Genomic DNA, 27,113 nt, shown 5'->3' on the forward strand with positions numbered 1-27,113 from the left:
CAACTTAGAGACGGACATTACGCTGGAGGAGGTTAAGACGGCCCTAGCGAAACTACGTGCCGGGAAATCCCCTGGCCCAAACGGATTCCCGGCAGAGTTTTTTAAAACGAACAGCAGATATCCTGGTGCGTCACCTCCTGGGGCTCTTTGAAGGGGCGGTACACGAAGGGCAGCTCCCTCCCGACCTGCGCATGGCCACGATAATCCTGATCCATAAGGACGGTAAACCACCAGACGACTCCTTGTCCTATCGCCCTATATCCCTTTTAAACATTAAGGTGAAGTTATTGGCAACCGTCCTAGCGCTCAGACTGAGGAGGGGGATACCAGATCTGATACATCTGGATCAAACTGGGTTTCTCCCGGGTAGGGCCACTAGATTTAACCTCCGACGAACTCACAATTGGTTGCAGGAGGTAAGCAAGAGACGGTATCTCCCATTGGTTCCTGTCCCTTGGCGCTGAAAAGGCGTTTGACACGGTCCATTGGCCTTTTTTGGAGGGAGTCCTGGAGCGACTGGGGTTTGGTTTAAAATTCCGGAAATGCATCCAATTGTTATATACAGACCCTAGAGCAAAGGTTAAGGTGAATGGGGTTCTATCCTGGGACTTCCTGGTGAGACAGGGGACCAGACAGGGTAGCCCGCTGTCCCCCTTGCTCTTCACGCTGACTATCGAGGTGTTAGCGGCAGCAATTCGGCAAAACGCGGACATTAGGGGTTTTCAGTTGGGGTCAGGTGACACCACAGAGGAAAAAATATCCCTCTACGCAGATGATGTCCTCCTCTACATAACGCACCCGGAAACGACGATACCGGCCCTGTTCGCAGAGCTGGAAAAATACGGAGCCCACGCTGGATATAGGATAAATTGGCATAAGTCAGTCCTCTATGACCCGAAGGGACAGGGGCAATGGACGAGCCTCCCAGACCGGCTGCAGACCACCACGGAGGGCTTTACCTATCTCGGAGTGTTTATGACACTAGATAGAGGCCGCTCGTATGACAAGAATATCAAAAGAATAGTACAGGCTTTTATGGATGATGGGAGCAGATGGCGCCTCTTACCCCTAACGATCCTGGGTCGTGCGGCCATGTTTAAAATGATGACGCTACCCAAGCTCCTGTATGCATTTAAAAACGAGTACTACCCCCTTCCTCGTAAGGTGTTCACGGACATAAATGCGGAATTACGAACCTTTCTTTGGTTAGGCAAGCACCCACGGGTAGTATTGGCCACCCTTCAGCGGCACCAATACAGTGGAGGGATCTCACTTCCCAACATTGAGGCATACTACTGGGCGGAACACTTGGTGCCTGTCAACGATTGGTATCACGCCCCGGCTATGCATTCCACATATGCACTTGAGCGACACACAATGGGCTCCCGCCCGTACGACTATTATATATACGGGGGCAAGAAGACGGGGAGACTGCTGCCGGCCACCAGACTTACGTTAGTGGTCTGGAACCGAGCGACTAAGATCACGGGATGGGAAAAAAGGCCCGCTAGACAAACGCCGCTGTGGCACTGTACCTGGTTGCAGGAACTAAATAAACTGAAAGGGTTCCAGTGGTGGGACGACATAGGGATCTCGACGATAGGCGACGTAACTGCAAAGGGGAAGCTGAAGTCGTTCCAAACACTAAGGGGGGAATTGGGCCTGCTCCGCACACAATACTTTAAGTACGCGCAATTGAGACATGCTTAGCGAGCAGAGGGAATCCCAGGGGACACACTTCCGGAATATGCACCTCTAGAGGGCTGCTTCCTGCAAGAACAAGTAATGGAGAGGGCAGTATCGCTCACTTATAAGACCCTGATGAATAACATGACTGATGACCTGGACACCCTCAGACGTAGGCGGGAGACTGAGGTGGGAGACATGGACACGGTTGACTGGGAGACAGTTCTCATGAATCCACGGGAGGTAGCAATTAAATCCAGGTTGCGGCTCATTCAATTTAATATTCTCCATAGGACTTATTTCGACAGGATGCACCTACAAAAGATGGGAAGAGTAGGGGATACGAGCTGTCTGAGGTGTGGGCATGAGGGGGGAGATTTTTACCACATACTTTGGTCCTGTCCGAGAATTAAGGCCTACTGGTCAGAGATTCTGAAAGAGTTGGGGGAGGTGCTAGAGATTACCTTGCAGCTGGATTCCAAAATGGTCTTGTTAGGTATGACCAACGATGTGGATCTCGCACGTCCACTATTGATCTTCCTGGTCCTGGCCCTGGTGGTAGCTAAGAGGGACGTGGCAAAGAAATGGGGGGCTGACGATACACCGCAGCTGGAGGATTGGCGAAGGGGTCTAGATCTCTATATGGCAGCTGAAAGGGTTACGTATAAGGCAAGGGGATGCCCTAGGAAGTTCGGTAGAGTCTGGGGCAAATGGCGGAAATATCATGAACTCGATGGGGGGTTATGAAAGTGGACATTGGAGATGGACACATCGAAAGGCATGGGCGCACTGTATGGTAGCCTGAAGAGGCGCTACAGACTTGGTACCGATAGTGCATTGATAAAGGGGTTTGCACTGTATAACATTATGCTGATTTTCATGGTGAGGCTTGGTGGGTGCGGGGTTGGGGACCGGGTTGAGTTGACCGATGATGACATGACTGTATTGTTGTTATCTAATCAAATGCAAATAAAAATAATTAAAAAAAGAATGGTGCAATATTGACGTTTTTGAAAGAATCTAGTGGGATAGTGTTGTAACATATGGAAGATTCCTAAAAGAGAGAGCATTATATGCACTCTTAGATAACACTGTGAAATATTAACAGTGTTAAGATGGCCGCTGGAATTGAGAGCACATTATCATATTGACCCTTCAATAGGCGGCGCGTGTGGGTTTTAATAAAATTGTTGGATTAGTTTTGTTTAAGACGGATTAAAACCCCTCCGCTGCCCCTTGTCACTTAAAATGCAGGCGATTGTTGTGCATGGGTGAGTTTTATAATTACTCATGAGGTCACACAGATCGTCGTTATATGCGCACGGTTTTATTTATTCAGGTTAAAATTAATATTATTTTTAAACCGATGTTTATGTTTTATATAGTTCTGTCGTAATAAATCACAGGGGTAAAACTCAGGGAATTCGGCTTTTCAATCAGGCATAGACACCACTCTAAGATGGCCGCCATAATTATGTGGTACAACATTGTTGACAAAGAGGCGGCAACTCACAGGCATGCCCGTCCCGCGATCCAATTAGGCCGCGAGTATTTAAATTGCGTCTTGAATATTGCCGGTCTTACTTCCTGTTTCTGTTTTGTTGACAGAGACGCTCGGCACCTTGTGGACCCCGCGATGGCATGCTTGGAAGCCTAATACCGGTAAGCTGTGGGGGGATTTCTTCTATAGACTTAGGAACAGGGGTGGCTTGTATTGAGGACTGACATCATGTTAAGTCAGCTTACAAGTTAGTTACTCGTAATTTTGTCAGACAGCAGATTCTACTTTGTATAACATACACGTGAATACAAGTAGCTTATTGGGAACATAATCGCCCTTTCTTCAGAGGAAGAGAGCATATTAGAGTAAGGTTCCCCGTTATGCCACAGGACTGAGTTTGTCAAACATAACTTATATGTCTATAAATATATATATTTTGTAGTGGAGCCCCTCCTCTCTGTGATTATGAATGGAGGTCGTGGGGAGGACATTTTTGCAATGAAATAAAGGTTTTTGGATGGGCGATATTCCCGGAGTTGGACTACTGGTTTGATATGTTCTTATCACTCATTTTTTTCTATGGGCTGCAGGGCCAAATTGTTGACATAACTATCTTTGAAACGTCGGAGATGTTTGGTCAACAGTGACTCATGACTCACGCCTGATGTGAGTATTAATGGTCTTGGGGTACATTATGATTATATGCCATTGAATCAGGTTAAGGGGGCCTCTTAATTAAAATGACTGAAATGTGCTTTTATCTTCATAGGCTGTAAATATATGGGGACACCGCTTTGACTGATGGGTGCCAACTTTCAGGATTGGCTCAAGCTGCTGAAAGGAAGTGCATAATAGCTGACAGGCTCTGTTCATATTAGGAACATGCAAGCTGTAGTGACCTGACCACCAACGCAGGGCACTAGGACCCTGTGGGTCACAGGGCAGTGTCCAGGTCACTGGACAGGACTTCCTGTGGACGGACAGGAAGAGGACATTACAGAGTAGGACGAAGACGAGGACAGACGTGCTGAGGCACTCTGAGCATGCATGCAAATAAAGAACATTGAAACCACATCTGGTGTCCTGTGTGTTCCCTGAGAAGCAGATGCAGCAATACATGACAACTGGCGACGAAGGTACCTGAAGACTCCACACGTGTGTGTCCCTCGTGGAAGAATCACCGAAAAACAGGAGCACACCCTGCATCGCCAAAAAAAGAAGGAAGAGCAGCCCCTCGATGAAGTGCAGCGACGCGGGAGCCCACCCCGACTGACAGCCGACTGGGAGCAAGATCGCCATCTGAGCCCCCACCTGATCGGGTAAGCGCTGGGGAGAAGCGCGCGAAAGAGAAGAAATCGGCGCGAGCTCTCGCGAGAGTCTCGGCGGCCATTTTGGGGTCAGGCGGTCTGGACCAATAGGAGAGCAGCAAAGCGGAGCGGCCATCTTGAAGTCAGGCATAAGAGGATTGGGTCCGAAACATCGCGAGATTTGGCGGCCATCTTAAGGTCAGGCAAACGGGCCAATAGGAAGAGCAGAAAAACGAGCGGCCATCTTGGAAACAGGCAAACACTCGAGAAAGGCACAAATAAGGGATAAAAGCTCCGAAATAAGTGGAAAAGAGGTCAAATAAGAAGGAAAATAAAAGGGCAAGTGTCCCACAAAGGAAATTACAAGAGGGAACAAAGGGCAGCCAGTAGAAAGGCAAGGAAAATAAATAAAAGTACAAAGGAAAAAAAAAAAAAAAAAAACAAGATAAAAGAGGAAAACAAGAAGCAAGTGACAAAAGCTCAGAAACAAACAAGTACAAAGGCAACAAAAGGAACAAGAAAAGAAAGAAAATGCCAGAAACAAAACAAAGTGCGCAGTATCGCACACCAATGCCTTTCAGTGTATCAGAGCCACAAGTGGGAATACGATGGGAGAAGTGGATTGTGAAATTCGAGCGATACATGGAGGCGACCGATGTAGTGGAAGGAAAGAAACTAGGACTATTCCTAAACCTAGCGGGGGATGAGGTAGATGACCTCCTCATAACACTGCCCCCGAGCGAAATAAAAACATACGAAAAATTGATAAAATGTCTAACGAACAAGTTCGACCCCCAAAGAAACGTCGATTTTGAAAGATATAACTTCAACATAGCATTTCAACAGCCGGATGAGTCAATGGACGATTTTGCAACAAGGCTGAGAAAGCTAGTGGCCCACTGTGAATTTGAAAAATATGACAATGAACAGGCCCTTCGCCTAAGACTGATAGAAGGCTGTCGCGACACAGAATTTCGCACGAGACTACTTAAAGAACCTATCACTCTAGAAAAAATTCTAGATCTAGCGAGAGCGGAAGCAAGGGCAATGGTACAAGCCAGGCAGATGGACAGGAGAGGAGAACAGATACACCGAATGACAGATACAAGCAAGACGGGCAACTGGAAGAAAGGATCAAAGGAACAAGGGACAAGGAAAGAAGGTTCCCAATGCTACAGATGCGGTCTGGATTTTCCACACCGAGGAGCATGCCCGGCATTCGGTCAGACATGCAGGAAATGCAACAAAAGCGGCCATTTTGCCACCATGTGCCAAGGGGCACATTTCAAAAATGAACGAGGAAGACCAGGGAGACCAAGAGCGACAACAAACAGGCATGTACGACACATGGAAGCGACCACCAGGAGCTCGTCGGTAGAGTCGGGAGACGAGGAAGAAGAGGAAAGAGCAGCTGGAAAGGTAGAACGCCTATACCTCATGTCCACGGATGAAGGGCATGAAGAGGAGCACATCAGATTAGTGGATAGGAAGTCAATTTAAAAGACGGATTGGGTGACCATCGACGTAGGGCCCCATCAAACAGAATTTGTGCTGGACAGTGGGGCCACGTGTAACATCATGTGTGCTACGGAATATGATAAGATGAAGAAGAAACCACCACTAAAACCGTCAAATATCAGAGTATTCTCCTGGGGAGCACAGAATCCAGTAACGAACATGGGAAAATTCACGGACACCATGACGCACAAGGGCAAGACTGTCACAGAAGAAATACATGTGCTACGAGGAGACATTCCCGCACCATGTCTACTGAGCAACGTAACGGCGAAGATCATGGGCCTACTAAAGATGATGTATCACATCTCGGACAGAGAGAACATATTACAAGAGTACCCAAAGCTAACGAACGGACTTGGAAAGCTGAAAGGAAGACAAATAACTTTACACATAAACGAATCAGTCAGGCCAGTGGCCCAGCATCACCGAAGGGTGCCCATCCATCTACAACCTCAGGTGGAGGAAGAAATAAAGGCACTACTAGAACAGGACATCATTGAGCCAGCAGAGGGGCCAACGCCATGGGTGTCCCCAATAGTGGCGGTACCAAAAAAGGACGCCGCACAAATTAGAATATGTGTGGACATGAGAATACCCAACACAGCCATCGAACGAGAACGACACCCAGGGCCGCATCTAGATGACATGATAAGTTGCCTGACGGGAATGAGGAAATTCTCCAAGCTCGACTTATGGAAAGGGTACCACCAACTGGAGCTGGACCAGCAGTCCAGATACATAACGACCTTCTCAACGCACCTCGGATTATTTCGCTACAAGAGATTAAGCTTCGGAATATCGTCAGCAGCAGAGATATTCCAGGAAACGATCAGGCAGATCATCAGACCGATCAAAAACAGTCTGAACTATAGTGATGATATCCTGGTGTTTGGAAAATCTGATGAGGAACACGATAAGGCCCTGAGAGAAGTGTGTTCACAGCTAGTAGAGGTGGGCCTAACAGTAAATGAGAAGAAATGCGAACTGGGCAGAGAAGAACTAGTATTCTTCGGACACATCTTTTCGAAGAGAGGGATGAGACCAGATCGTGGCAAAATAGACACCCTTGAAAAAACAAAAGAACCAAAAGATGTCGCTGACGTGCGCTCATTCCTCGGCCTTGCCAGCTATTGTGCGAGATATATAAAGGACTTCGCGACAGTGAGCACGCCACTGAGAGAATTAACGAAGCAGGGCCAAACATTCGAATGGACCACAGAGTGCCAAAGGGCGTTCGAAGAAATAAGGGCATCAGTAACGGCAGTGGAACACCTAGCATATTTTGACCCGAGCCTATGCACCGAATTGACAGTAGATGCCAGCCCGGTAGGCCTTGGCGCAATACTAGCACAACACAAGCCCGGAAAAGACTCACCTCGACAGATAGTGGCCTACGGAAGCAAGAGCTTGTCGGACATTGAGAGGACATACTCTCAACCAGAAAAGGAGAGTTTGGCGGTAGTATGGGCATGTGAGCACTATCACATGTTCATATACGGAAAACCATTCATGATAGTAACAGATCATCAAGCACTAGTAACCATCTACGGAAACCCAAACGCCAAAATACCCCCAAGAATTGAACGGTGGGGGATCAGGCTGATGGACTACAACTTTACGATTGTCCACAAACCAGGAAAAGATCAAAATCCAGCGGACTACATGTCACGGCACCCGCTTCCCTATCAAAAAGGTGGCACCACAATGGCAGAAGAATATCTAAACTTCATCGTGAGACAGAACACTCCGGCATCAATAACAAATGAAGAACTAGAGCGAGAAACAAAAGGAGACCCGACAATGAAGGCCATCGGAATGGTGGTACGGCAGCAGAGATGGAGACACATCAACAGCAACACCATCACAGAGGAAGGAGTCAATAAAGAGGAACTACTGGCATTCAAAAAGATAAGCGAAGAGCTGTCTGAAACAGAAAATGGAGTTCTGATGAGGGGCTCAAGAATTGTAATACCACGTCGACTAAGAAAGAGAACAGTTGAGCTAGCACACGAGTCGCATCGAGGCATTGTAGCGACAAAGAAGATGTTGAGAGAAAAAGTGTGGTTCCCGGGACTGGACAACATGGTGGAGGAAGAGGTATCGCACTGTCACACCTGTCAAATAACAGGACCTCCTGCCAAACCGACACCATTGAAAATGTCGGAACAGCCACCTGCAGTATGGACAGAGTTGGCAGCAGACTTTTATGGGCCATTGGAGAGTGGAAAATACCTGCTAGTGGTCAGACGAATTTTCAAGGTTTCCAATAGTGAGAGAAGTATCGTCGACATCGGCAAGTGCTACCCTACCAGTGCTAGACGACGTATTTGCTGCCTGGGGCTCACCACAGACACTGAAAACAGATAATGGTCCTCCATTTTCTGGAGAGGAATTCCGTAGATTCATGGAGTATCTGGGGATAAAGCATCGGAAAATAACTCCCTTGTGGCCACAGGCCAACGGAATGGCAGAACGATTCATGGGGACTATCAAGAAAGCCATCCAGCGGGCAAAATTGACACAGATATCAATTGGACAAGCGCTTTGTCAAGTGCTCAGAGACTATAGGAATACCCCTCACAGCTCCACTGGCAGGTGCCCAGCAGAAGTGACATTGCAGAAAGAGATCACCAAGCAAAAAAGAAAATGAAAGAATATGCTGACAAAAGGAGAAATGCATCTGAACACCAGCTGACTGAAGGGGATCTGGTGGTAGTGCGACAGAAACAACAAAGGAAGTCAGACAGCCCATTCTCAAGAGACCCGCTGGTTGTGACTGACGTAAAAGGGTCAATGGTGACTGCAGCTTCTGACCATCAAAGAATAACAAGAAACAGTTCCCATTTCAAGGAATTCAAAGTGGAAGAGGAAGAACGTGTGACCACAACAGAAGAAAGAGAGCAAGGAACAACAAGAGAGACAACACCACTAAAAGAGGAAAACGGAGGACAAGAACAGAGCGGAGAACAAAGACCAAAAAGGGAGTGCAAGGAGACAAAAAGACTACTAGAAGAAATGTAGAGACTCTCTCTCTCTCTCTATCACCATCGATCTATTATCTCATTATCATGAAGAAATGTACCATGGACTTGTACATGTGACAAAGACGTTCTGTTTGTGACAAAGGGGGAGATGTAGTGACCTGACCACCAACGCAGGGCACTAGGACCCTGTGGGTCACAGGGCAGTGTCCAGGTCACTGGACAGGACTTCCTGTGGACGGACAGGAAGAGGACATTACAGAGTAGGACGAAGACGAGGACAGACGTGCTGAGCTGAGGCACTCTGAGCATGCATGCAAATAAAGAACATTGAAACCACATCTGGTGTCCTGTGTGTTCCCTGAGAAGCAGATGCAGCAATACATGACACAAGCCTTGGATTAGATCTAGTGAGTATACTCATGTTTGTTCGACACATTGTGAATAAGGACTACAAGCAGAGGGGAAATAGTTATTGATCATATATTCCTTCTCTGTCTCAGATTATACCTTAGATCTTATTATGGATCATGCCTGAATAAAGACCTGGTGCACAGTCTTGTTTCTTATGATCCTGATGTTTGGATTAATACATTTTTGCACATGCATTGACATCATCTTGCCTCTTTAAATCTTTGGAAGAAGCCGTGTTGCTTTTGGTTATTCAGTTACTCCTACACGGAATGGGGAATGACTAATGGTAAGTTTGTTTCTGCTTCCTCCTTTGCAAATGATCATCTGGCTATGTAAGACTCAGCATCTTTTTTGTCATTGGAAATATACTCCTAGAATTATAGTGGGACTTATAAGTTGGCCCTAGCATAAGACCTGGTATTATGATAATCATCTGGTAATAGGCCTTAGACTCACCATCTGGCGATAAAGTTTTTGAAACAGTTCTTGGACTAGAATGCGATATTAATATCCTTTGCTTTCTTTCCTGTCCCTTTCCCTCTCAATTCTTACTCTTTGTACATGCCTTCTCATACGTATTTGATTGGTGTGGCTCATGAGGTCTCTTTAACCCTTGAGTCCACACAGAAGGTATATGGATAGGTTTCCATAAAATATATTGCACAAAGGTTTGGAATATTGAATTGGTATTAGGTCATACTGTAAGAAGTCTGTCTATAGTAATTTTGTTGTCTTAGTGCAAATATAGATGTGCTCATGATGTTTGTTTAGGGCTACAAAAAATAGCCTTCTTTGTATCTTTAAACAACCATTTTTTAATAATCAGTTTATATGTTTGTGTATAAAGTTATGTCTATGTAATTTTTATCTGTTAGTTATTTGTATTTATATGTATATTTATGTGTTTGGCATCTACAGCCCTGAAGAAGTCCGCTTCAAGGACGAAACACGTCGGCTTTGCTGTTGTGAACAGTGATGCTCATGACTTTGTTTTTATAACAGAATCTTTTGATATTGGAATAAAGGAAATAACTTTTTGGGAAAAACACAGTTGTTGAAGAAAGACTTTATATTTGTTTTTGTTGAACATTAATAAGTGATGCACCTGTGCTTTTGTTCGTAACCTCATTCATAGGTAGGGTAAGACCCCAACAATCCCCAAATTAACCTGTGCTCACTATATGGTAGCTTGGCACAGAGTAGCAGGGCTTAACGTGAAGAATATGTGTTAAGTATTTGGACAACACTTCAAAAGGTAAAAAATTTGAAAACCCCACACAAGAAGATCCCACAACAGTTTAGAAAAATTAAGAATATTTTAAGAAATGAAACAAGAGCTAAACAACAAAAATCCAATAAGTAGAATTTGAGTTATGAATTTTTAAAGAATAAACAGTAACATAGCACTTAAAAGCAATATGCGCTTTCTGGGTATAACTGGTTACGCCAGATAGGGACAAAATCAAAAGTTCAGGGAGACAGTGATGGAGTAGGGGTCGGATACAGGGACCCAGTGAGGTCCACTGAACAAAAGTAGCTTAATTCTAGCTACGTCAATGTTGAAGATGTGTGTGGCAAAGAGGCAATGCGCCGGTACTGATCTATGCAGTGGCGTTTATGCATTGCTCCTGCTCCGCGCAACAGAGGCAATGCCTCGGCTCCAATCACGGGGTGCTGTGTTGCGGAGGCAGGTGTAATCGTTAAGGCTACCACCTATGGAGATACGAGGGCTCTGTGCCGGGACCCTGCACAGTGGGGGTTCCGAAGGCAATGCGTAGGGTTCGGTCCACATAGCAGCAGTGATGCGTCGGCATTGATCCATGCAGCAGGGGCAATGCTCCAGTTCTTAGCCATGCAACAGCAGCAATGTAGCAGTTCGACAGAAGATGCTTCGGTTCTGCTGAAGCAAGCACCTTAGGCCCACTTCCAAGGTTTCAGGACTTGGATGGCACCACCTGGCGGGCAGACTCGCACATGGCAGAGTCCTGGTGCAGACGCAAGGTGACTGGAAGTCTGCTTTGTCCGTGGAATTGCAAATCAGGAGGCCAACCAACTAGCCTATTCAGTTGTTAGTGAGGCTGGGTCCATCTCCTCCCTCCCAGGATGGACCATCAGGTCACACCTAAGCTCCTGTTGTGTTTGGCTGTCTAAGGGAAATACACAAATTCCAGCTGTCACCCTCTCTAGACATGTGATCAGGGACAGGCAAAAGGCACCAAATGGCTAAAGTAAGAAAATGCCAACTTTCTAAAAGTGACGTTTTTAGAATCGCGATTTCAAATGCAACTTCCCCATAAGTTTGGATTTTAAATTGTGAGTCTAGAGACACCAAACTTGAAAAGTCTATCTCTTCACAATTGGGAATTACACTTATACGATATAATAAGGTAATCCCAATCTTATCCTATGGGAGAGATAGGCCTTGGAGTAGTGAGAAACTAGATTTTCACTACCAGCACATGTAAAACTTAAAAGTATATGTCCTTCTTTTTAAACACATTGCACCCTGCCCTTGGGATGTCCAGGGTCTACACTGGAGGTAACTTATATGTATTAAAAAGGAAGGTTTGGGCCTGGCAAGAGGTTTCGCTTCTCAGGTCTACAAGGCAGTTTAAACTACACACACAGGCTCTGTGGTGGCAGGCCTGAGACATATTACAAGGGTTAATTTAGTGGGTGGCACAATCAGTGCTGCAGGCCCACTAGTAACATTAAGTCAATGTTTCCACATTTTAGGGAGTCAGCACAAGCACTTTAGCACTTGTCAGCAGTGGTAGAGTGTGCAGAATTCTAAGTCAGCAAAAACAGAAGGTCTGATGGCAAAGTTTGGGGAACCACACCAAGGATTCCAAGTCTAACAATCTCAATGATGTCAAGAGGCTCGTCATTAACAGGAAGGGGACCGTGACTAACTGTGGCGAGCCTGCCTTCAATGACCTCAGAAAATAGGCAGCGAACACCGCCATCACCTTTGCAAACTGCAATTTTCAAAAGGGAGTACAACAAACTAAAAGTGCTCAAGGCTGACCTTGAACCACATGTGTCATCAGTGGGCCTGCAGGGAAGGGATGTGAAAATAAGCATCCTGCAGGTTAAGCACCAGCATCCAGTCTCCAGGATCCATGGCAGAGAGAACCTCACCCTGAAGTAGTGGGAATAGCACCCAGCTCCTACTTCCTAAGATGGCACCCTCTCTATGGTTCTTTCGGCCAAAAGAGGAAGCACTTCCTGGCACAAACAGACAAAGTCCTCTGAGAAGTGGTCCAATGTAGGGGCCAGGAGCAGTGGGTTGAAACAGAATGGCAGGCCATAGCTCCATTGGATAATCTACAGGAGCCATCGGTCAAATGTAATGTGTTGACACCCCTGCAGAAAGTGGCTGATCCTGCTTCCTTCAGGAAGGCTGTGTGCTGTTAAAGGCGCACTAAAGAGGTTTTTAAATGGTGGTCAGAAGAATGAAGGATTGGGATGAACGGTGCTACTGATGGAAGGTTGTTGTCTTTTGGGCTCACAGCCCTAACAACAAAAGGGCTGGGAAGACTTATATGAGGGCAGTGGAGCCTGTCGTTGTCAATATGCCATGCCCTGCCAGGAGAACATATGCTTACCAAATGTATCCATCTGCTGTGACTCACTGGCAGGGGGAGCAGTTAGGAAGGCACTTTACTGGTGGACACCTGTACCACCATACTTTCAGGTGTTCAATCAATCCGGGGCAATGTGAGCACACTACTCTCCCGTGAGGGTCTGAAGGCACTGGGGTGGGGGAAGGACTTGGGAAGGATGCAGAGGGTGTTGAAGCAGCTGGAGGTGACCTGTCGGTTCATGGTGAGTGATGAGTCGAGTACGATGCCAAGGTTTTTGGTGTGGTCTGCTGGGGTAGTTGGGCTTCTGTTCCATGCTGAAGGGGTGGTTCCAAGGATGAGGACTACTGTCTTTTTGGCATTGAGCTCCTGGAAGCTGTTGGTCATCCAGACTGCGACGTCTTGCATTCCTTTCTGGAAGTTGAGTTTGGCGGTGGTGGGGTCTCTGGTGAGGGAGAGGATGAGCTGGGTGTCGTCGGCGTAGGAAACAATGTTGTGGCCATGTGGTCAGTCGATGGCTGCGACGGGGGCCATGTAGATGTTGAAGAGGGTTGGGCTCAGTGATGATCCCTGCGGGACTCCGCAGGTGGTTTTAGTGGGATCGGAGAGGAAGGTTGGTAGTCTGATTCTTTGGCTCCTTCGGGTGAGGAACGATTGGACCCAGTCCAGTGCTGTTCCTTGTATGCCGGCGTCGTGCAGTCTGGTGACTAGTTTGCGATGGGAAACGGTGTAGAAGGCTGCTGACAGGTCGAGTAGGATGAGGGCTGCGGAGTGCCCTTTGCCCAGGAGGCTGCAGATATCTCCTGTGGCAGCGAGTAGGGCGGTCTCGGTGCTGTGGTTGCTTCAGAATCTGGATTGGGATGGGTCGAGGACGGCGTTTTCTTTGATGAATCGTGTCAGTTCCTGTTTACTGTTTTCTCTGCAACTTTGGCCGCACATGGGAGGCGCGAGATGGGCCAGGAGTTCTTGAGGTTGGTGGGGTCAGCTGTGGACTTCATGAGCGGGGGCCTGACTTTAGCGCACTTCCAGTCTTCTGGGAAGGTGCCTGTTTTGAAGGTGGTGTTAATGGTGAATTGCGGTTCGGGCTCTGTGGTAGATGTGAGGTGGGCAGGGGTCGGTGGGGGCCTCCAAGTGGATGCCTTTCATTGTTGAGGCGGGGTCTTCGGTCGTGATCAGTGTCCAGTTGGAGATGGTGGCCATTCTAGTGTATTTGCGGGGCAGGGGGTAGGCTGTGTCGTCTGTTGGATGGTTGACGAAGTTGTCGTAGAGGGTTTTGATCTTGAGGTGGAAGTAGGTTCCATGCTTGTCGCAGAGGTCTTGGGTCAGGGTGATGTCTGTGGCTTCGCTGCGTGGGTTGGTGAATTCCTGAATGACACTGAAGAGTTTCTTGGAGTTGGTGAGGATTTTGTTATGGGTGAAGTTTCTCTTGGTGGTTCTGATTTGGTTGGTCATGGCGTCCTTGTAGGTGGAGTAGTTTTCGGTTGTCTTAGTGTTCCTCCAGGTGTCTGCATGTCCGCCTGGCGTCTTGGAGATATGTGGTGAACCAGGCGGCATTCCTGGGGCGCTGTTTGTCAGGGTTATGTAGCAGGGCAAGCTCATCTGTGCAGCTGGAGATTAAGGTGTGGAGTTCTCTGGCTGTGATGCTTTTGTCGGATGCCCAGGTGTGGTTGTCTCGGGTGAGGGTGTATTAAAGTTGTTTGCCAGTAACCTGGCTCCAATTCCTTCGAGGTGGGCGTGGGGATGGTTTGGTGCCATGGGTTTGTCGACTGTTAAGTGTATGCAGTGGTGGTTGGTCCATGGTGGTTGCGTTGTGTGGCTGAAGTGAACGCTGTTTCCTACAGCAAAGATGGGGTCGAGTGTGTGTCCTGCTCTATGGGTCGGTGTGGTGATGAGTTTTTTAAGTCCGATATTGGCGAGGTTGTCACGGAGGGTGGTGGAGATGGGGTCGCTGGGGTTTTCGAGGTGGAAGTTCAGGTCTCCAATGAGTATGTAGTTCATTGATGTTGTGGAGTGCAATGAAGTCGGTGATGGTGGTAGCGAAGGGTGTCCAGGGGCTCTGTAGACGAGGGTTCCTCGGAGTGTGGCGTTGGGGCTCGTCCGGATCTGGAAGTGCAGGTGTTCGGCGGAGGAGAAGGTTTTGCTGGAGGTGGAGGGTGCTCTTGTGGGCGATGGTGAAGCCCCCTCCCGGGTGGTTGTAGTGATCCTTCCTCTGGATCTTGAAACCGTCCGGGATGACAGTGTTGATGTCGGGGGTGGATGAGGCGTTGGTCCAGGTCTCTGTGAAGAAGGCGATGTTGGGCAAGAGCAAGTCGAGTAGGTTCCAGATTTCCATGGCGTGTTTGTGTATGGAGTGCACGTTGAGAAAGATGCATCTTAGGGTGTCGCCGGTGCTGGCGTCGGTGGTGTTGGCGGCCGGGGTGGTGGCTAAGGTCTGGCAGCAGTGGAGGCAGGAGAACAGTTTGAGTTTTTGGGTTGAGTGCGAGGAGGGTGGTGGTGTCGTAGCGATGGACGGTTGGAGATCCAATGTTCCTGGCGCTGGTCGCGTTCGTGCGCAGACGGGCTTGCCTTAGGGGCGACCGCGCAAAGGCCACCATTAAGTAGGGGAGGTGGGAGGGACAGGCAGGCGGGAGGCGGTTGTGGATAGGGGAGCGGGGCAGCAGCAGCGGGAAATGAAAGCGGGGAGAATGGCACAAAACAGACAGATACTTGGGAATAAAAATACACGATACAATACAATACAGATACCAGGGATTACGAGCACCAAGGGGGGGGGGAGTCAGGCAGAGGCACACGGCAGAACCTTGCAGGCAGGGGTCTCGAATCTCCCCCAGGAGTGGGCTGGAGGCTCAAGCGGCGGAGCTGTAGGAGCAGAGCTGCTGGGGAGAGAGTATGCCTTCGACAAAGGATCAGAGGGATTGGATAATGAGTTAAGGAATCCAGGTCACCTGGAGCAGGTCTACAGTGGCAAGCAACTTGTCAGTTGAATGGTGGACCATAACATGGTTTCCCACAAGTGCCCAACAGTGTATCAGTGAGGGCGTCACTGAAGAGCAAAAAAAAGGTCAGCCGGTACCTGGCCAGGCTGCAGGATCTTTGTTAACATATTTGATTTTACCTCCATAATGGGGAGGTGGAGATAAGGACATCACTAGTCCTCCTAATCACAGTGGTGAAATTAGTACCCCCTTCTGTTGCTGGCCCTGGGGGGAAACCAACCCAGGGTTGGGTGAGGTATACAGCTGACTGAAATTCTATTTGTCCCTGTACCAGCTGTTGTTGTACGGTGAGGCAAATTCCCTGTGGAATTCTTAGGTTTCTTCTTTGACGTACCTAAAGTCTTTGACCAGGAAGAAGATTTGCTTCAGAACAACTTCAGGAGTGGGAGCAAGTCTGATCTCGAGTTGGAGTGGGAATGGTGCAGAACCTTTTGGTGCTTCACCATGTAGAGCTTCACTTCATGTTTTTGGATGGCCTCTGGATTCATCCGGGCACAACAATAGGAGGCCTTGGAGTCATGTGTCCAGGGACCAGATGCACACCTCCTTGGGGGCTTTCATTGTCCATACAAGGTTAAAACATTGTCATTCTAGGAAGTGACATGTAAGGGACATGTCACTTCCTAAAATGACATGGTAAGGGCAAGGGGCACACTACAAAATTTGGAGAAAATGTTTTTACAAATTGATGGAATAAGCGGAGCTCCGGATCTGCATCTGAAGGTACGGAGAGAAGGAAACTGACATTAGGGCTAATGGGTGGCCCTTAGACTCCGGAACTGACGAGCAGAGTCGCGTACAACGGAGTCGATGGGGAGGGGGAGTCGTAAAGTGACATCTACCAGTGAGCAGGAGCACTGTTTTTGAGTTTTATGAACCAAGCCTGGTGAAATTCACGAGGGGAGGTATCTGTGGTTAGAAATATACATCTGAAAAAACACCTCATTTTCATAGTCAATGTTTTGAAAAGCCCATTTCAGAGCACTTTTGGCCACTAGTGACAAGACCCCCAAAGTTCTGCTGGATGTCAATCTGGGACAGAAAAGATTGAGGCATTTCATTTTACCTCTGTCGGCAATATTTCAAAGGAGAAGTGGGCTCTATATGGGCTATCAAGACATCAACAAACATCTTAAGTCTTTTTTAGAAATGCCTCATGTGGTGTTACAGCACCAAAAGGGGAAACTACAATGATGGCTTACCTCATTAGTCATGTCCCTGGAGACGTAGTTTAGGATGTCCATGGCCACATCTGCAAATAATTCTTCGCCAGTAATCTGTTCAAACACAGAAAATCATGGTTTCTTTTACTGTAGCAATAAATAAAAAAGTTACAATAATAGGTAATGATTAAATAACGGACACCAGAGTCACATGTGCTGGCTCACTTATTAGAGCTTGTAACACTACACTGTAGAGCAGTTACATGGAAATAGTTAGTTTATGGCAATGACGCTGGTTGGCTATCTCAGTCAGACTGTCAAGAGTGCAAACATCCCATAAAGGCTATTTATCTAGAATGCATAGTTTACTTCCTTGTATCAAACTTTTATCATCAAAGTTATAAACAAAGGATTCATGAATATGGAATGCTTTAGGGCAGCGTGGAAACATTGTTGGAACACTTTTCATGAATCTACTTTAACAAAGTTTTATTCTCTGACGTACATACAGTTCTGGCTTCGGAAAGGAGCTCTGTTCCAAGGGAATATTGAGCTCCTGCTGGCAAAGTAATGTCCCAACACAGTGCACTCAGGCCCTAATTTCATGGATTTACATGAAACTCAAACCAAAAGCGGTCCAAGATCAGCAAATGCACCTACAGTCCCCACCTAGGGGTTTTGGAGGATGGCTGTGAAACACAGGGTTGATCATGTCATCATGCAATTTAACGCTGGGTGCTTACAACTGCTTCTACAAAACAGCTTTTACAAACCAGTTCTTGCAAATGACTAGTCGTGTTTACAGTCTCCAACAGCAGCAACTCTAAAAAGATAGGAGCCAGGTTTAATGGGACATTTGATGAGAAGATTAACAATATGAACTGAGTGTATGTGAACGGTTTAGGAGACAAAATTAAGAGAGGACTGGTCTTAGAGCACATATTAAAAGGTTGCAACCAGATGTGGTCCTCCTCCAGGAGACCCACCTTAAAGGAACGAAGTGAGGGTTTCTGGCACGGGGAGCGGATAAGGTGTTGGCACATGCAGGGTACACGACGGGCTCCCGGGGGTGGCATTCCTGACTAAGAAATCACCGCCCTCTGTGGTGACCTGAACGGATCCCCAGGGGACTTATGTGGGGGTATCGGGAACATGGGGATGACGAAGAGTTACGATAGTATCGGTCTATGCCCTCCGAGACTCCAAGCAAGGACTCTCTCCGCACTGGCCGGAGTCCTGATGGATACGCGGACACGTTACACATCATAGGTGGGGACTTTAATGACGTTATGTCTACCCCCATGGACCGCTCAGGGACCTGTGGGGATGGCTCCTCTTGGCCAGGGCTATGAACACACTGGGTCTGACAGACGTATGGCGACGTTTACACCCAACCACCAGAAGCTACTCATATTACTCCGGGGCACACAGGGTACACTCCAGACTCGATTATGTCTTCCTCCCTAGACATGTACTCGGGTCAGACGACGAGGCAGAATACCTGGCATGGGGTCTCTCGGACCATTCGCCCCTTTTGGCCTCGGGGCAACGGTGGGGGTTGGAGGCTGACAACATGGGATTTACAGAACGCTTAGATAGTACAGGGCCTTGGAGCTGACACAAAGGTGTACTTTGCCGAAAACGTGGGCTCGGTGCAGTCCGGAATGATCGTATGGGAAGCCTATAAGCCTGTACTCCGTGACTGGGCTCAGAATCGTCTTTCCTGGGGAAAACGGAAAGACCAGGAGGAGCTTAATATCCTGGAAACCCAGATACTTGCCTTAGAACGGAAGTATGTGTCGGGACGCGATCCCCAGGTGCTACGGCGCCTTCAGGATACACAACAACACTATAAAGACCTAGCGACGAACAAAGCCAGGGCTCAGGCGCTTGCGACTCTACACAGGGTATACAGCATTGGTGATAAGTCTGGGAAACTGCTGGCCTGGCTGAGCCGTAGGTAAAGGAATGCCAGGTGGATTGAGGAGCTGTTGGATAGCCGTGGGCAGCTACAGAGGGATGATGCCCAGATCGTTAAGACGTTTGCTTCTTACTTTCAGGACTTTTATAGAGCCAGTGAGTTGGGTGGGCCGGAGGAAATTATGGAATATCGGTCTGCTGTCCAAACCTCGGCCTTAACGGACAAGGACAAGGAGTCCCTTGAAACTGACATAACCGTGGAAATCAGAGAAGCAATATCCAGGCTCCGACCAGGGAAATCGCCGGGTCCGAACGGACTTCCGGCAGAGTTCTTTAAAAAAGGTGTGGATCTGTTGACGTCCTACCTCCAGACACTCTTTAAAGACGCGACCCAGGAAGGTCTTTTCCCGTTAGACCTGTGGATGGCCACGATCGTACCTATATATAAACAAGGCAAACCCCCAGAGGAATGTGCGTCCTATAGGCCGATTTCCCTCCTAATTGGGGAGGCTAAGCTCTTGGCGACGATTTTGGCCCTTCGCCTGCGTAAGGTGATTTCGAGCTTGGTCCATCAAGACCAAACGGGATTCCTGCCGGACAGAGTGACTAGGCAGAATTCCCGCAGGACGCATAACTAGCTGATGGAGGTCAGGGGACGGGAGAAGCCACATATGTTCCTCTCTTTGGACGCTGAAAAAGCATTCAACGCTTTGCACTGGCCCTTCTTGGAGGCGGCGATGATTACATTTGGTATAGGCCCCAACTTTAGGAAATGGGTGGGACTACTTTATGCAGATCCTAGGGCACGGGTGAAGGTGAACGGGATCCTGTCTGAAGACTTCCCTATCCGGCGGGGGACTCGACAGGGATGCCCCCTATCCCCACTCCTATTCGCCCTCACTATTGAAGTGGTGGCATGTGAGGTCCGGCAGACGGACGAGATACGGGCATTTCATATTTCACAGGCCGACATGCAGGAGGAGAAAATTTCGCTGTATACGGATGATATCCTTCTGTACATGGCCCATCCAGCCACCACAGTCCCTGCATTGTTTAAACTCTTGGGTAGATATGGCTCCTTCTCGGGGTACACAATGAACTGGCACAAACCGATTCTGTATAGCCCCCGTGGAGAGGAGGAGTGTCCCCCACTGCCCGCTGCCCTTCAGGTCACCCAGGCGGGATTCACGTACCTGGGAATTTACCTGACCACGGACCGACATGCCTCCTATCAAAAAAACATCCAACGGGTGATTCCGAATTTTACAGAGAATGCTCTTCGATGGAAGGACCTCCCTCTTACGATCCTAGGCCGGGCAGCTATGTGTAAGCTGATCACACTCCCCCCGCTTCCTATATGTGTTGCAAAATGAGTACTTCCCCCTCCCTAGACAAATGTTCAAGGCGATACATGCGGAACTCTGCTCTCTACTATGGTTAGGGAAACAGCCAAGAATAGCCCTAGACACGCTACAGAGAAATCAGTACAATGGGGGGATTTTGTTACCAGATATTGAAGCCTTTTACTGGGCAGAACATCTGGCACCGATAAATGACTGGTTACATGCACCTGTGGATCACCCGACGTATAGGCTGGAAAGGGACACTATGGCGCGCCACACTTGTCTTCACTACTTATATGGGGGGACTGGGAGGAGGGTATTACTTCCGGCCACGGAGATAACCATAGAGGTCTGGGACAGGGCGACAAAGATGATGGGGTGGTGACATAGACCCACCAAGCAGACACCGATATGGACCTGTACATGGCTAAAGGAGCTCTACAAACTCACAGGGTTTAGGGGTTGGGACGATATCGGGATTTCCGTGCTGGGGACCTAGTAGCGAAAGGGGAATTCAAACCTTATGGGTCTCTGACGGCGGAGTATGGCCTACGACGTACCCAGTTTCTCAAATACGCACAATTGAGACATGCATGGCAGGCTGAGACTGCGCTTGCCACTACATTGCCAGAATATGCACCACTGGAGGGTTGTCTATTGCAAGAACAAGTTCCCAATAAACTGGTATCCCTGACGTATAAGACCCTGAATAATAACACACCTGATAGATTGGAGAAACTGAGAACAACGTGGGAACAGGACTTGGGTGAGATGGACACGGTGGACTGGGAGGCCACCTTGATGCATCCCAGAGAAGTTGCGATTAAGTCCCGATTGTGACTCATACAATATAAGATACTACATAGGGTATATTACGATAGAGCCAGGCTGCACCGCATGGGTTGAGCGGCTGACTCCTGCTGTCTTAGATGTGGACGTGAATGTGGGGGGCACCGGCGCCTCCCCTGGTGGGGGAATGGAGAAGGGGGATGGATATGTACATGGCGGCCGAACGAGTAACGTACAAAGCTAGAGGCTGCCCCCGAAAATTCCGTAGGGTGTGGGGTAAATGGAGGAGCTACCACGGTCTTGATGGGGGTTTGGGGCCAGATTGATGCACCTGGAGTCCGGAGGGAGGAGGGTTGGGCCCACATGGAAGGGGGTCGTGGGGTTGAGCCAGATATGGAGAACTGTTGGGAGATAATGGTGGGGGACGAAACTGTGCCTGGTAAAACCAGGTTAAATCTTGTGGAATTGATGCTTATGATATTGCACCTGTGGATGGAGGGTGGGGGGGAGTGCTCGGATTAGAGGTTAACCACCTGTATTTGTCAGTGGTGCTATTGTTTGGTTGAAAATGCAAATAAAAACAATAACAAAACAAAAAAACAATATGAAGTGAGTTTTCCATTTAGGTAAGGGGTTGGCATTAGAAGCATACAATACCAGAGCAGCTGTGGGCCCTGTGCAACAAGTGAGGTAGTGGGACCTTACCACGGACATTAATGCTATTATGCGTTTCTCCACAAAACGGGGCTACAAGGCAGGAATGCGAGAGACGAGGGAAAAATAATAACTGACAAATAAGTTGCTTGCCATCTTTAGCAATATTTCTGGTGAATACTATACAAATGTCCTCTAGGTACAGACTAGATCCGACATTTTTTCCCCTGCAGTAGCTCACCAGGTTGAAGTATGCAGCCTCCACCGCTTTCACAGGTTGTGACCACATTGAAGTTCAAAAAGTGATAAACAGTGCGCACCAGTGACTCACAAGAAAGAAGAGAAGGTGGTGAAGAATCTGAAGGAAGACACTGTATCTGACAAATAAATCACTACTGAAAATAAGTAACTTTTTCTTCTGATTCCCGCAGATTTTTCAATTTATGAATGAGTCCCAAAGCAAAGTGGAATCGTATGCTGATTAATCAAGGAAATCATAGTACAAAGCCAAGCAAAGTATTTGTGACTGTATGCATGGGCTGTGAGGCAGTAATGTTTAGCAAAAATATTTAAGGATAACCACACAGCCACCCGGTAGATGTCCACTACAGAAAAGCTCTGGGGAGAGCAATTAAAGCAGCCATGGTTCTGAGAGAGTGGGCAAAAATGCCGCCCAAACGGCTTTTCTTGGCCAAAGCATAGCACATTTCAATACAAATGGTAACTCAATGCGAAATGTTACAATTGATCACCGATTTCCATTTTGATGTTTCCGAGGTTAACAGGTCACTTTTATTTTTGCAAAGATTTGCAAATGACGTGTGTTATTAAATGAGTCAAAGTCTTTACAACCTCCAGAGTCAAAAGCTACCCAACTCAGCTCTGAGCTTCCTGTTAAAATTGCCTTGTTTGTTCCAAAGGGGGCATGAGTGTGTTTGTTACAGTTCTCTATCAATACTGTATGCACTGTGTGCCAGACGTAAGTCATTGCAGATAGCACAGGCTTGGAGGAGGTCACATGTCTCTTAAAAATGAATATTTGGGAATACCTTAATGATGCATTAGATCAGATTTAAAAAAAAAAAAAACTTTTGCGTGTGGTGTGCATAATGAGAGGCTTACAACGCGCTCTATGTAGGTGTACACTTTTCAAAACCATTTACTCAAATATGTTTGAACTTTGAAGTAGAATGCGCCCCATACCCAGTTGTGAGTGTAGTTGTGTTATTCCACTCATTGACGAGTGCTGAGGTATGGTGCTGCGAGTGCCCCATCTTACATTTTGGCTGATTCTACAACAAGCACATTTGTTTACATTTCACACGCATTCACTGTGGGGTTGGAACCTCTAAATGTTGTCCTTCGGCTCGCCCCTTACTGAAACCATAACATTGTGGGTTTTTTCTGCCAAGACGTGGTAGCACAATTATTTAAGTTATTCTGAGATGTTATACTGTTAGACCATGAGCGAAGAATAAAAACAAGCGGAGTAAGGCGAGTTGTGCAGGCCAAAAGAAATGAACGGCCGACATTGTGAAAGTGAAAGCTGGGCATGGCATTTGTTAAGCAGGGGGAGGAGGCTTGCGCCTGTTTCCCTTGCGGGAGCGAGCAGGAACCACCTGTTAATTACAAACAGATGGTTTAAAAGCTCGCTCCCGCAAGGGAATAGCCAAACGTGCACGCGTGGCCATTGAAAGCAATGCAATGCCTGCACGTTTTTGCCTGCAAAACTGAATCTATTTCTAAATGTCTTTTCCTATGCAGAGCATGCGGGCTGCGTAGGCGAGACCTAATAATACAGGAGGTAGAGGCAAAAAGTCAGGTGAAACCACGCCAAAGATGCCAGGTCTAACACGTGTCCCCTCCAGCTGGAAAGTGTGGAGAACTACCCACCCTCTTGGAAGTTCTCATCACTATGGCAGAAGAACCTGGACAGATAATTAGCATTGGCATGTTCAGTACCAGGGCGGTGTTTCATCGTAAAGTCTATTCCCTGTAGGGAGATGGACCACCTCAACAGTTTTGGGTTCTCACCCCACCTCTGCATTAACCATCTGAGGGGCCTGTGGTCTGTCTGAACCCGGAAGTGAGTACCACCAAGTAGGGCCTTAGCTTCTTCAGTGCCCAGACCACAGCAAAAGCTTCCCTATCAATTGCACTCCACCTCTGCTCCCTGGGAAGTAGCCTCCTACTAATGAAAGCTACGAGTTGGTCCAATCCTTCATCGTTCACTTGTGAGAGTACTGCTCCCACTCCATGCTCTGAAGCATCTGTCAACACCACAAACTCTTTGGAAAAATCAGGCGCCTTGAGCACGGGTGCCGTGCACATGGCACCTTTCAGGGCATCAAACGCGGTCTGGCAGGCATCTGTCCAGATCACCTTTCTGGGCTGCTTCCTTGAAGCGAGCTCTGTGAAGAGAGCTACAATGGTGCCATATCCCTTGACAAATTGGCGATAATACCAGGTGAGTCCTAAAAAGGCTCTCACCTCTGTCTGGATCTTGGGGAGGCTCCCAAGCCAGAACGGAATCAATCTTCACTTGGAGGAGCGCCACCTGGCCGCTCACTACCTGGTGTCCCAAGTACACCACAGATCTCTGTCCTGTCAGGCACTTACTGGCCTTGATAGTGAGGCCTGCCCTTTGCAGAGCCTTCAACACTTCGCAGAGGTGTTGCAAATGTTCTTCCCAACTGGAGCTGAACACGGAAACAGTTTAGTTTCAGGGTTAAGTTATGTGATGTTATAGGGGTTTTTGTAAAGCGCACAGCTACTCCTGAGAGTATCCTAGCGCTAATTTAACCCTGTTGACAGAACAGTTAGGAGCTGCTACGGGTGACTCCATTCTCATTGAAACAACCATGTTTTCAACTTTCTTCTAAAGCTGAGGAGAACTTGTTCCTGTCCCAGTAGAGGTGGCAGGCTACTCTACAGCTTAGTAGCGGTCACCTTGAAAGAGCGTCTGCCCAACCGAGAACGTGCACATTTTTGCACGACCGACAGCTTCTGAGTTCAGGATCGCCAGGTTCTGATAGGAGCATATGGCTGGATTCTGTTCCTAATGTAGGGGGCTCCAACATTATGAAAGGCTTTGAAGACTAGTACCAGGGCCTTAAAGACACCCTTTTCCGCACTGGGAACCAATGCAGGGATATCAAGAGAGGCGTCATAGGAGTTCTAAGGTCAGGCAACCAGACGGCCCTTGCTGCTGCATTCTGTACCTTCTGTAAACGATCAAGTAGGTAGTCAGGGAGGCATAGATACAGAACGTTGGCGTAGTCAAGCCTAGATGTTATCAAAGCTTGGACCACTGTTTTACTATGGGGAACTGAGAGGTAAGGGAGAAAGTTCCTCATCATTTTCAGTAGTCCGAAACAGGTGGCGGCCACCGATTGAACTTGCGCCTTCATGGACATGTCCACATCCATTTTTACCCCAAGATTGTTTACGGTGGTAACTGGACAGGTGGGGGGGACATGCTCTGAGACCACCAATTACGCCATTCCACGCCAGGACTATGGCTGAAGCAAATAATTTTGGACTTATCGGAATTACACAACAGTTGGTTTTGCCTGAACCAGAAGAACACCTTGGACAGGCAATTGTTGCTATCATCTCCTCTCAACACCGCATTTTTTCTCATAGGTAACAATAGCTGTGTGTCGTCGGCGTAAGATATGACTTTAACCCCATGTTGCTCTGCCAGCAGTGCCAAGGGTGCCATTTACACATTGAACAAAGTTGGGCTCAGGACTGAGCCTTGTGGCACTCCAAACCTCATAGGAGGGAAAGGGGGCGGTGAAAGGGGGGGGGATCATATGGTTTGTTGGTGGCTTTCGAGAAAGGACGCGAACCACTTGAGGACCGTTCCCCCGATACCACAGTCCTGAAGCCTGTGCAAAAGTCGATCGTGGGGCACGGTATCAAAAGCCGCCAAAAGGTCCAGCAGTATCAATACCGCTTTCCCACCTCTGTCCAGAGTGGTTTTAATGGTGTCAGAGACTTCCAGTAACGTCGTCGCCGTACTATAATTAGATCTGAACCCAGATTGGCTGGGGTGCAGTGCATGGGTAGACTCAATAAAATCAGTGAACAGTGGTCACATACTTCTCCAAAGCCTTGGAGAAGTATGGCAGCAACATTATTGGCCTGTAGTTGCTGACTATAGAGGGGTCTGCTGAAGGTTTTTTGAGAAGTGGCAAGATTCGTCCGTGTTTCCAACATTCAGGCATCAAGCCCTCAGATAGAGACAAATTCAGGACCAGGTTCACTGCTGGATTGATCACGTCCACAATAGAGGCCAGCACTCTGGCCAGGCAAGAATCCAAGGGGGAGCCAGATTTCAGTGCTTGCATTATTGTAAGAGACGTAGTCATGGAACTAGGGGGGAACTCCAAGAGCGTCTTATCTGAGCTGGAGTAGGTGGGAAAGGGTGGGGCTAAAATGCCATCACCAACTTGAGGCCCGGCTCCGAAAGCATCCTGAATATTTTTAATTTTATTATAGAAATACTGTGCCATATATGGCTTGTTCATTCATCTCTGGGAGTGAAAGGGGGCTTGATTATGTTCGGAGAGGAGAAGGCCTTCACAATGTTGAACAATTCCAGGCTTCTGTTACCAGCTTGTTCAATTTTTGAGGTCAAATTTTTTTTTCCCCTCTTGCACTTTGGTGTAATGGGTCTTTAAGGCCAGTTTATAAGTAATTTTCTTTATGGGATCAAAGTTCTTTCTCCATAATCTTTCCGAACATTTACATGCCCTCTTACTTTTCGTTAAAAAGAAAAACGTGTGCATGGGCTGTATCTCTCTTGGTAATCAAAATGCAATATCACAACTACTGTTCGCCTCAGCACCAGCACAGTACCATTATCCTCTGTGCAATTCTTTTTATCAATGAACTTCCCCTGACTGGCTGCGGGCTCCGTGAGTAGTATCTTATCACAACTATGCCTCTCAAATGCTTTCCAACAGAGGAGGGAGGCGTAGCTCAAGCCCCCGGGACAGCCGATCCCGCTCATTTCAGACGCTGCCGTCAGAAGCCCCCCTTCGTTCTGCAACCCACCCCCAGGGCAGTGACACGCTGAGAATCTGGACTTCGATCTGAGTCTTACCTGGGGGTTGCGGTTAGTCTCCTTCGCTTGGGGCCCTGGTTGCTAGGCAACCCTCCCTAACCGCTCTGTCTCTGATGCAGCTCCTCCTTCGGCAAACCCGGCCTCGGGCAGTCGACTTGAGCAGTGGCAGTGAAATACAGGCAC

General features: G+C 47.9%; 1 protein-coding gene across 8 annotated transcripts in view; it reads right to left on the reverse strand.

Annotated features, from left to right (window-relative positions):
• Window positions 1-27,113, reverse strand: part of SPATA20 (spermatogenesis associated 20) — a 2,403,479-nt gene that overhangs the window by 1,259,922 nt on the left and 1,116,444 nt on the right. For all 8 annotated transcript variants that reach the window (XM_078654432.1, XM_078654437.1, XM_078654433.1 and 5 more), the window contains one exon: window positions 17,190-17,264. In XM_078654432.1, coding sequence (XP_078510558.1) covers window positions 17,190-17,264 — 75 coding nt within the window. The remainder of the gene's footprint in view (window positions 1-17,189; window positions 17,265-27,113) is intronic.

The sequence above is a fragment of the Lissotriton helveticus genome, chromosome 7 (genome assembly GCF_964261635.1).
Source record: "Lissotriton helveticus chromosome 7, aLisHel1.1, whole genome shotgun sequence".
NCBI lineage: Eukaryota > Metazoa > Chordata > Amphibia > Caudata > Salamandridae > Lissotriton > Lissotriton helveticus.